Here is an 11,912-nt window from a genome sequence, read left to right as displayed (position 1 = left end):
TCTGCTTTGTTAAAAATAATAGGTGTGCTATATTTTTTCATTTAACAACCTGCTAGATTAATAGTGGCTTTAAAACAATTAAATATGGTTGTGTGGTTTAATATTCCCAGTTTTAATGCACCATGAAGGAGAAGTGAGAGGCACTATCTTTTATGGAGTGCTTGGGTTTCACATAGAGTCTGACAGTTTTTGGCAATCTTGGTACTGGGATCTTCTTCTTACACAGATCATGCCAAGAAAAGCTTTCTGTGCAGATTTGGAAATCAAATGGCAAGTGACTGGATGGCAAACAAGGCTCAAATTTGAACGGTGGTATCGCAGCCAAAAAGGCTTTGGGACCTTTGGGATGCACGGCTGGAACTGTCACACGGAGCAGCTGGAGGAGGTGGGTTTCCGCATTGCAGCGGCACTGTTTTAGAACATAAAATTTGGATCTCATAAATTCTCCTTGTCAGTAAGGCTGGAAACATGAGAAGGTCATGGTCACGTGTTGTGGTGTGTCAGAGAGCAGGATCTGGGTCTGCAGTCACCCTGCCTCACAGGGGATTCCATCCTTGTGTTATATTTCCATCCAGGTAGGCTCCATGGAGAAGGAGAACCCGAGGCATGAGATCTCGGTCATTCAGGGTAGTCAGGTTTTTGACACCAAAGCCATATTTCAGCAGAAAGAACAAAATTGATGCCTTCCAAACTGCCTCCTATTAAGAAAGGTCATCAGATGCATATGTAAATCCAAAACTCAATAAAATGTAATGATTCCTAAATATCAGGAAATGTCACTGCAAAACTGAGCATTAGAACATGTGTGTGGACAGGATCAGCAAAGACTAGGATTTGTCTGGATGATAGCTATTATTCCTAGGTGTTGTAGTTAAGTTACACTATAAATATTCCTGATAGATGTTATAGTAGAGTTTACAAGGGGCTTGTCTCAAAAAATGAATATTTGAAGCTTGGATTAAATAGCATTGCAAGAACTCTTGATCAGTAACTTCTTGTGGTTTCACAGAGCCGATATTCTTTACATTTTCTCAGTTTGAATTCTTGCTCCAATTAAGCCTGACTTTGAAATTGTTCTGTTGCAGACACCTCTGCTCTGAGAGGATGTGGGACCTCATGGAGATTATGTTCCAGATCAAGCAATGCCATGTTTTACTCCTCTGAGTATTATCCCTGCCAAATCCTTCTCCCTGGCCCTGTGCAAAGCCTTCCAGACAGAGTTCAGTGCCTCTTTGCTTCAGGCCCCAGTCTAGGTTCATAAAATATTTGTGGCTGTCAGTCTCGTGCATCTGCCAAAGTTGCACAGATGCAGGAAGCCCGTCTGAGGGATTTTAGAATTGCAAATGCCTAACAGATTTTTAACAGCTCTATATATGTATACACATATGTAAATACATATATGCATATGTATGTGTAACAGACTAGAAATACACACAAGAAATCTATGATTTCTCTGGTAATAGTGTGCCAAACTGGGCTGTTGGAGATGAGAAATGTCTGTACTTGAACTTTCAAATACTGCCTTGATATACGAGTGTTACAGGAGTGGCACTTGCTGTGGTTTCTTATTAGAAACAATTGGCATCTCATTTTAACACCTTATTTTTTCTTACAATTCTGTCAAGCCTTTGGAAGATGACAAAACACAGTATCTGCCCTGGCCCCCAGCTCTGTCAGTTGTGTATCTTGGTTTCTCTGACATTTAGAAACTTTTAAAGCCAGTTTGGCAGAGTTTAATGATTTAAGAGGTCACAGATTAACACTTGCAATAATGTTTTTAAGAGCATAGAAACAGCTTTACTGGAGGCCAGAACTTTGCATCCCTGTGCCTGCGGAAGGTGTCATGACCATGACCAGGGATTGGAACTAGATGAGGTTTAAGGTCTCTTACAACCCAAACCAGTCTGTGATTCTGTAATTCCCTAAAGTGCCCCTGTAATTAGCCTGAACAAAACACCTGGGACTGTGCACGTTCATCGTTTCACCTCACAGAAAACAGGTGGTTTGCAGCACACAGCACTCAGGTGTGTCACGTTACAGAAAACGCACAAGGACAACGAGGTTGTGTGCAGGGTCTGAACCATGTGCAGCAAGGTTGGAGGTTGCCTAGTGAACATCCACGAGGGAAGTAAAACAGGGAATAGCTGCATGGTAAGTGAAATACTTTTTAATTTAGAATTATGGAGCTGGCACCTTACCGTACCTCAGCCTTCCCGATTCTGGGCTTTCCCAGATGTGGCTCTGTGCGGGCTGCTGGTGCTGAATGTGACAGGCTGCTTCATGTTTTATGTGCAGAAATTACTGTACACTTGTAATAACAGATGCATTCCCACTCTCTCAGGAAAATTCCTTTTGTTTTTTTGCTTTGTGAGGGCATATCATGCAGTTCAAGACCTATGTCCTCAAAAACAGCGGGGCTGCTGTGGTTGGAATATTCAAGGTATCTCCTGAAAATCAAGGCTGAATCTCTCCTACTCTTTAATGTTGCTCTGATGGAATTTGGATTTATTAGAACCAGTATTTTCTTTTTCATGTTGATACAATGATTTCTGGCAGGGAGGTCAACTTAAAAATTCTAGTTAAGCTGTCACATGTATTCTGAGAACATTTAGCAGCAGCAGATCATGTGTTTGTGCTACGTGAGGCCAACAGAAACTGATAGCGGTTGGTTGTGATGTTTCACAGGAGTGGTAATGCACAAGGTACAACACAATGGTTTTTAATTGGATTTTAGGATCCAGATCTTTATAACACTGGCTAATTCTGACCCTGAAAAAATTCAGGCTCAGTTGAACCCTGCTGGTGTTCAAGGATGTCAGAGTGGTTGATCTCTGCCTCCTGGAAAGTTGCTTCCCCCTGGGGGATGGCCCAGTGGGGTCTGTTACCAACTGGTTATGCATAGGTTCAACTGCGTAGCATCTCTGGGCAAATGAAGGTGTACAGAGTGTGCTTGTGCAGATTTCTGTCTTTGGAAGGTGCTGTGCAAGTGGATTTTGGGTTCTGCCCAGGCCAGGCACCATTTCCTTTTGTGTCGTGTGCCGAGCTCCCGGCTGGTGGGGAGAGAAATGGCTTTGTGGTCAGACTCCAGTCTAGTGGGACCCTTGGGAACTGTTGAGAAAGGACACAGGGTGATGCTTTTTAACTGAATGAGCATCAGTTTAGGTTAGATGTAGGGAAAAAGTTTTTTTACCATGAGAATGCTGAGGCCCTGGCACAGATTGCCCAGAGAAGCTGTGGCTGCCCCATCCCTGGAAATGTTCAAGGCCAAGTTGGATGCGGGTTGAAGCAATCCAGTCCAGTGGCTCCCATGGCAGGGGGTTGGAATGAGATGAGCTTTAAGGTCCCTTCCAACCTAAACCATTCTGGGATTTTAAGACTGTAGCTGTTGCAGTCTGCCTTGGGTTCATGAGAAATATGGAAGCTTGAGGATGTGGTCCCGGGCTGGGGGATCTGCTCTGGGAGCGCCTGCCAGGGTGTGATGCAGGCAGTGATGGTGCGTGGGATGGATGGATGGATGGACGGCCGGCCGGACAGACAAGAAAGTTTCTCGGTGGATTTCAGGCGCGGGGAGCGCCGAGGATGCAGCGGGAGCACAGCGATAGGATCTGTGCCTCGGTGTGTCTGTGCGCGGAGCCGGGCGGGTTCCCCGGCGGTTCCCCGGCGGGCCGGGCCGTGCCTGACGTGGAGCGCCGGCTCGGCCGGAGGCGGAGCTGCCGCGGGTTTATCAGCGCCGCGGGTCGCGGCGGCCGCACAGCAACAGGCGGCGCGGGGGACCCGCCGCCTCTCCGCCCGCCCAGCCGGCCCCGGCCCCGGGAGCCGCCGCCGGAGGCAGGGAAGGCAGCGGCAGGAGGAGGGAGCGGGCGGAGCGCGGCCGGGGCCGGGGCGCGGGCGGCCGGCTCGGGATGGTGCTCCTGCCCCTCTGGCTAGTGGCAGCCGCGCTCCTGGGGGCCCGCGCTGCGCCCGGCCGGCAGGTGAGTGAGAGAGGGAGGGAGTGCGGGGACCCCTGCCCTCCCCTGCCCTCCACGCTGTCCCACGGGGTCCTCCCTCGTCCCTCCGCTGCCCCGGGGTCTGCGGGCGGTACCGGCCCGGGGCGAGGAGAGGCTGAGATGGACGGGCGGCTCTCCACTCTCTGCTGTGCTGCTGCAGACCGCTGCATCCAAGCAGCCTGGAACCGGACACGGCATCTCCGGCCCGGGCTGGCTTCTGCAGCGGCAGCCCCCCTGGATCCCTTCCCTCTGGATCCTATACCCTTAGGTCCCCTGTCCCTGGCAAGAGCAAGTACCAAGCCGGCTGTGAGCTGATCATGGTATCGGATCACTGCCACCGTCCCTGTGGTCACTGTAGTCCAGTTGGCTTTCCCATTCTCTAGCCTAGATACAAAGAGCTGTCAGCTCCCTGCTTCCTCTCTGCCCCAGCACCCGTACTTCTTGGAGCTCATTGCTTTCCTGCTATTTAATCCCCTCTTTGGCCACCAAACTTACTTTTTGGCACAACGTATAGAACGGGTCATTCAGAATCAGGATTGCTTAGCAGCTCTATTTCTGCTAAACTTGCTGTTAGTATATTGGTGGGAACAGCTGTTTATTCAGTTAAGGAAGAACTGGCATCCCTGGAAACCAAATGAAGGAACATATAAAATAGTGCAGCACAGACCAAGTGATTTTTCAGCCTTCTGCCATTCCCCATTGCATAGTAATTATACTAACAACTTTGTGCATGTGTTTCTTCTCTCTTCTGCAGGCTGGTAAAGAACAGCAGATCCAAAGAGGTAAGTCTTTTTAGCTATTATTCCTGCTATCAAAACAGAAATAAAAGAAGTTAGCTCAAAGACTAGTTATTTCTGGAGAAATGATCTGTATGCAGGCAAGCATTCCCCATGCACCCCCCACCACTGCCACCCAGAAGGGTTTGTAGTTGCAGTGACGTGGCACGGCTTGAATTTGCATGCCCTCTCGTGCTGCAGTTTTGTATCTTTATGTGTCTGTGCTTCCCTTCTGAAATGCAAACCAACCAAAGTTATAAAATCTGTAGCTGCTCACTGTTGCCTTGTAAACTGAGAGACCTGGGTAAGAAGGTGCTGTACAGCGAGTTCAGGGTCAGTGGCAAATGAGGGAGCTGAAGGGAAATGTGCCTCTGTGTGCCCACGGGGTGCTTCTTACTGAGACTTCAGCCTCCAGGACTCTTCCCAAAGACAGGAAGCTTTCTTTAATTGGGAGGATGCACACACAGTTTAAATTTCAGGAGATCTGTATTCATTTAGAGTAACTGGCAGTTGGGTGCTCCACAGGATGGAAGAGGTAGTGGAAGGATGTGGAAGCTGGCATTCCCAGGGCATTAGTGGCAGGGAATGCCATTCTATGTGCTCCTTCCCTTGGCCAGTGTGAAATGAGTCTTTTACCATCCCGGTACTGAGTGCGTGTCCCTGCACACAAGTGATCTCTGGAGCTCTTCTGCAGTGGGAATGGACCCCAGGCAGCTCTGCTTCCAGCTGCCGTTGGACCTCCAGCCCTGAGGTTTTGGTTCAGCTTTTGTTCAGAAAAGAATTTCAGGCATTTCTGTGAATTTTGGAGGTCTTGTCTCAACTTCAGTTCTGGCACTTCTGAGCTTCTGGGCTTAGGTTGGTTTCTGCCTCGATCAGTGAATAATGGGAACAGAGACAGCAAGGTACATTTAAAGCTAATTGGCAAACAGAGGGTTTTTCCAGTGGTATGCTGATCCTGTCTTTTATTTCTAGTCCTTTCCATGAGAAATGGATTGTATTTGAATTTCAGAAACCATAAGCTATATAGGAATGTGTCTTTTAAATTACACAGTACATCAGGCAAAGTTCCTGAATCTGGAAAATAACTTTTTGTCCTTTAACGTCTTCCTTTCTTCCACAGCCCTGGCACTGCTGTAGTCAGGAACATTTGGGGCTGAATTTGATCCTGTAAATTCTGATTCAAAAAGTACAGAACCACAGAATCCTAAAATGGTTTGGGTTGGAAGGGACTTGTACGATCATCTCATTCCAAACCCCCTGCCATGGGCAATGATACCTTTCACTATCCCAGGTTACTCCAAGCCCCTTCCAACCTGGCCCCATTCCAGGAATGGGGCAGCCACAACTTCAAACCATGGCTTACTCAGTTGAGAGCTATAATGACTTGGAGGTAAAACCTTCATTGGAATTGCCTGCAAATGCACTGTCCTACTTCTGGGTCTCCACAAAATATCATTTTGCATTGGTGGTGTGTATTTTGAGTTGGCCCAGGGCTGCCTTCTGACAGCAGCTGATCTTTTCTTGTAGCCTGAAAAGTCACCTAGGGAAATTATGGCACCTAGGGGTTTATTTTTGTTAAATATCATCACAGGCTGCAGTACAGGGATAGCAAGTTAGCACACTTAATTGCCTGCATTCATGCACAAAGCGCTGCAGTGCCAGGGAGCTGTCAGGAGAAAGTCGCTGTGTGTCACTCAGCCAGAAGGTGCTGATGCTGTGCTGCACCTTCGCCTCCCACGCAGCAGAGCTCTGTCCCTGCTCAGTGCCACTTCTGGAAGAAACCTGTGGCACAACTGTGCTGGGCCCCACCGCCTGCAGGAAGCACCTGCAAAACACCTGGAGCTGTGCAGAGGCTGCAGAAAACACCACACCGACCATCTCTTGAGCTGTCTGTATCTCTGGGACAGGTGACACTGAAGTAGAGGCATGAGGTCACCAGAGAGGTGTCCCACATCAGCCTCTCTCCTTGCTTTCATTCATCCAGCTTACAGTGTCCAGATCCCATACAGCCTCATGCCTTTTCAGGTGCAGAGCTGAACGGGAATTCTTAAGGAATCTGTCCCCCTTTCTTGTCTTCTCTTTCTTTCTGGGCATTCCTGCCACCTAAAGGCAGCCAAACAGAGAGCAAATGGTAGTTCTGGAGTGACACAGGTTGTTGAGAGGGACCAAAACTGCTCTGTTGTTTCTGGAAGCCACTAGCCAACAATGAAGCAGATGACAAAACTCCTGCTGGGCTTGTCCAGTTGTCTCCACACCATCCTCTCTTATTAAGCATCACTTTGCTGAGTGACCAGAGCAGCTCTGTGCTCATCCCAGTGTGCTTCTCTGCGGGACAGAAGCGTGATCTCCCAGAACATGTCACAGTCTCTTTATGGAAGCTCTGTCCTCTTCATCCCTATAGCAGCAGGTAACTGGTTTTTCTCCAGTGCTTCCACTGCAGAGCTGGATGTCTGCCATCCACCAGTTTGGTTGTGTCACAGCTTGTGAGTTCCAGGCAGAAAATTCCGTGGTGATGCTCTGGAGATGTCACCCTAGACCCAGTCCTTTTGCTGAGGTACCTGAGCTTCCTGACCCTCGCATCCAAATGCATCTTCCAATGGGGAAGCTCTGGAAGATCGCTGGTCATCCCATCGTGTCCTTATGGAATGGCCTGGGACTCAGCAATAGGACCCTGTGCAGGGGCTGTGTGGATGGGATGTTACCAGGAGTACCCACATTTCTTTTCTTGGATAGTTTGGTCTAGACATAGAAAAGTAATTTGCACTTTGTGAAGTTCTTCCTTTTCCACTGATGCCACTGATTTCCACGTAGACTGAGCCTTTGAAATCTCCTCAAGTGGATGTTTAGGCGTTTGGCATTCTGCTGTGGACAGCCACCTGAACGATTTTTGATCTCTATATTTCAGAGATTCTTATGCATAAAAAATACTGGTTTTCCAAATGTAGGTGATAAAAAAACTTTAGGGTTTTTGAAGCTCTGTTGAGCACAGCTGTTGTACAGTGCAGAGACAACTCCTGTGAGCCAGTGGTGTTAATTCTGCAGTTTCACGGGGTTTTGAGAGGAAGGAAAGCCTGGACAGCTCTCTTCAGAGGCATTCTCTAGCTAATTATGTTTTGGCACAAAATGAAAGAATGTGATCTTCCTTCTTAAGTGTTTCCTTTCAACCTAAACATTGCGCAACTGGAGCGGCATTTTAAGGCCAAATTAAAAAAAGGATGAAGAAAATTTACAGTTAAATGCTTTTCCTCTTGCTCTGGTCAGCGCTGTCAGCTTTGAATTAGCAGAGCAGATCAGCTCTGAAATTTTAGCTTAGGAAAGGGAACACCTACAGCTGGGATAGCATTTCCTCAGAGCATGCAGTTTGTGGAAAAAGGGTAATGTAAGTCAGCAGAAGAGTTCAGATGTCTTTGGGATTCAGTCATGTCCCATTTAATTTTAATTGCCTTTGAACAAAAGGCATTTCCTCTTCTAGCTCAGCATTTACAGACTGGCAAAGGCTTTCGCTGACTCAAAACCTTGACAGTTCTTATTTTCCACCCTTTGTTCCTACCTTCTTGGGGCTAGCTCTTATTAGCCAAATAGCCAGGTTTTTTAACCCCAGCCTGTGGAAATGTGGGAATTCTGCTGCAAGATGTGCAGAGCAGTTTCTCAGCCGTGCGGTGAGCACTGAACTTGATCGCCAGACTGTGGTCTCTGGCACTGCATGTCCTGCTTGAAAGAAAAAAAGCCATGAGGAATCTCAGCAAGGTAGAATGCAGAATGTCAGCCTGGGAATGAAATCCCCAGTGATGAAGCACTGGGAATGTGAGGATCTATGTTTTTACTTTGACCCAGTTAGAATGTACAACCCAGCAGCTCTGTCTCCTGGGCATGACGTGGTGTCTAATTAATAAAAATGACATTAGAGTTTTAATTTGGTCCCTTCTCTAAGGAGACAGATTAACAATCCTGCTTAGAATTCCCAGTGTTTAAAATGGGAATTATCCTAAGGATAATGACCTAATTAGGATGCCACTTTTAGAACCTGATCTTGTGGGTGAATGGCAAAATAGGTGGAGGTGGCTGCTGCTGAAACTCACCCTGTGGCTGCTGGCTGTAGGATGTGGGGTACCAATGGGCTTCAAAATGACTTTTCAAATTCCCAGGATATAGTATTTGTATAGTAAGATATTTGTAGTGCAAGAATTTACATGTGTGCATCCTACTAGTACCATACATTGTGTTTCTGTCAGATTCCTCAGTTACTGGCTGGAAGAATATTAAAAACAGTTCTGTGAAGCCAGTAGGAGCATTTTCCTACTGCAGGTACTTGTTGAACGCGTGAGTCTCTTAAAACCAGCAGCTCTTGCTGCGAGGAGAGAGGAACTGGCTACTGAGCTTCTCCTCTATTTGATTCTCATACCAAGTGTGATGCACACTGGGAGCAGGTGAAATTTAGCTCACTTAATTAAGTATATTTATTTGAGGAATTCTCAGTGGCACTTGGCACTAACATCAAAGCTACCTGATCTTGAAGCCGATTTTTGAATGAAATTGTCAGTAGTATCACTCTGATACCGCTTGCGCCAGCTCTCCCAGGAAGAAGGGAATAAGGAATAACTATTTTTGTGGAAGATGTCTTTTTAGCTCTCACATAGTCCGTTAGAGAGGCTTAGACTTGGGCCTAGGACCCATTCAGAGCAGCGGTGTGGCTCACAGCTTGACCTGGCTCTTCCCTTACAGCCTGAAAATTGGACACCAAATATCCTGATTGCTGCCAGATTACAGAGGTCTCACTGAAAAGATAAACTCATTTGAATGGATTTATTTTCCAGTGGTGTGAAATTACTTGAAGACTTGTTGCCTTAGCTGAGGGTTGTGCCATTGAGCTTCTCCAGGATTACAAACAATGTGGCTTTGCTGGGTTTATGGCTTCTCTCAGCTGCACTAAAGTGCAAGATTTAGGGTCAAATTTGTGCAGATCTGTGTTGGGTTTTTGAATAATTAGATTCTCTCATTAGTTTTGATCTCTGTTATTCAGAGGAAAGGGAACAGCAAGTTGCTTGGTAGGGGGATTTGTAGAGGGAAAAATTACTGCCTTGACCGGTGCTGACATGGATTAATTTATCAGCAGCATGTGATCCTCTGTATTTTTTTCCTACTTTTATTTCCAGAGAAATCAGTATGCAAATTGTGCTTATACCCAAGTTTGGCACTTCATTTTCAAAAGTTTGATGGAAGTCCTGGCACAGAAGCAAGTTCTGTGTCAGGTGCACAACAGAGCTGTGTGGCATTCCTTACAGGATAATTCAGAAGGGTCTGTGCCTCTCCTGGGGCTGTTGAGCAAGCCTGACACCCACAGGAAACTCCCCAAATAAATGTCGGTGAATATTTCAGGCTTTTCTCTGTAAGTTTTAGGAAAATAATTTTTATAATAGCAATTGATAGGAAGAAATCCTTCCCTGTGATGGTGGTGAGGCCCTGGCACAGATTGTCCAGAGAAGCTGCAGCTTCCCCATCCCTGGAAGTGTCCAAAGCCAGGTTGAACCGGGCTTGGAGCAACCTGGGATAGTGGAGGGTGGTGTCTCTCCCTGTGGAAGGGGGTTTGGAACTGGATGGTCTTGAAGGTCCCTTCCAACGCAGACCATTTTGTGATTCCATGATAAAAGAGGAGCAGTGGCACGTGCCTTACATTTCCCCACATTAGCTGAAAACAGGAATAGCTAGCTGAAACAGGAATCCTAAACCGGAATTTTTGGAAGGGGGGGTGTGATGCAGAGGCGTCCTTCAGTCTTTGGGCTCATTCCATGCTCCTGTTCTTACTTTGGTTTTGTTTCTGGGCGTGTTTCTGGGCAGAATTCCGACAAAGCAGAGCCAGGCCGTACGGGTTAGTGATTCCCATCAGCACCGACGCAGATGGAAGCTACGTGTCCAACATCCTGTCGGCGAGTCGGCAGCGGCGATGGGCGCGGGAGGTGCCGCAGAGCCCCAGAGAGCTGTACTTCAACGTCAGCGCCTTCGGGAGGGAGTTCCATCTCCGCCTGAGGCCCAACACTCGATTGGTGGCTCCCGAGGCCGTGGTGGAGTGGTACGAAGACTCTGTGGAGGCTGGGAGCAATGGTGGTAACGCGACTCGGACTGGAAGCGCTACAGAGCGGTTATGGAAGAGAGAGCCCCTGTGGACCAACTGCGCCTACGTGGGGGACATCACGGACATCCCCGGAGCCGCCGTGGCCATCAGCAACTGTGATGGGCTGGTAAGGCTGGTTTCGTGGCATTTGTGTCTCCTGTCACACTCTGGGCACAGCTTTTGTTGCTTTTAGCCACACGTTCCTAATGATGTCATTTGCAGAACTTTATTTCTTAAATCCCTTAGAAAATATTAATGCTCTACTGCTTTGCTTTGGAATAATTTCTCTGAGGTTGATAAGCAAAGTTCTTAATGTCTTAGGTGTGAGAGAGAGAACTCAAACCTACATGCTGTTTGGTTTCCTTTTTTATTTGAATGAGGTGTTACAAATGGGAAGATTAATAATGAAGGCGTTTTCAGACTTAAAAGGTGACCTTTTATTAACTGAATTTAGAATTTGGTGTCCAAATCGTCCCTCTTTGCTTCTCAGGTACCAAAATGATGGGCTGCCCTGTTATCTAAGAATAGCAGCATTAAGTTTTAAAGGATTCCTTTATAAAGTGTGCATGCTTTTTGTTCTCTTAGAAGTAGTTTTATTTCATCGGGAGGTGTTATATGAGAATTGAGTAACGGGTAACGGGTTTGTTTTCAATCTGTCTGCGAACACGCAGGTTTCCCTGTAGCTGAACAGATGCCCAAATCCCAGAACGAAAGGCTGGGCATGTTTGGAGCCCACACACCATTCCTTGGTTCGCTCAGGCAGCAGTGAAAGCCAACAATACCCACCTTGTGCTCCGTCACTGCTGGAACACGCCCGCGACACCCAGGGAGATGGATGTCCTGGTTACCCTCCTGCTGTCTGGGACAGGAACCATATGGAAAAGTCTGCAACAAGCATCCTTTCTTGGAAGTGGGTTTCCCACTTCCCATAGCTGCCACGTGGTCATGATTTGATTCCATGTTGAGATAAGTCCTGGCTAGGAAAGCTCCCACCTCAGCAGCAGCAGCAGTCACTGTGGGAGTACTGCAGAGATGGCTCAG

General features: G+C 47.3%; 1 protein-coding gene across 2 annotated transcripts in view; it reads left to right on the top strand.

The window, feature by feature from the left end:
- Positions 1-322: 322 nt before the first annotated feature.
- ADAMTS3 (ADAM metallopeptidase with thrombospondin type 1 motif 3) overlaps positions 323-11,912 on the top strand; it is a 60,406-nt gene continuing 48,816 nt past the window's right edge. The window contains exons 1-3 of one of the 2 annotated variants that reach the window (XM_053975128.1): positions 323-385; positions 4,741-4,768; positions 10,598-10,998. In XM_053975128.1, the coding sequence (XP_053831103.1) occupies positions 347-385; positions 4,741-4,768; positions 10,598-10,998 (468 nt within the window). In that variant the 5' untranslated portion in view covers positions 323-346. Of the gene's footprint in view, positions 386-3,796; positions 3,972-4,740; positions 4,769-10,597; positions 10,999-11,912 lie in introns of those variants that run through there. The other variant, XM_053975127.1, reaches the window with a different exon arrangement.

The sequence above is a fragment of the Vidua macroura genome, chromosome 4, assembly GCF_024509145.1.
Source record: "Vidua macroura isolate BioBank_ID:100142 chromosome 4, ASM2450914v1, whole genome shotgun sequence".
NCBI lineage: Eukaryota > Metazoa > Chordata > Aves > Passeriformes > Viduidae > Vidua > Vidua macroura.
Note: the sequence above shows the minus strand (reverse complement) of the source record. Positions and strands in the feature narration are given on the sequence as shown.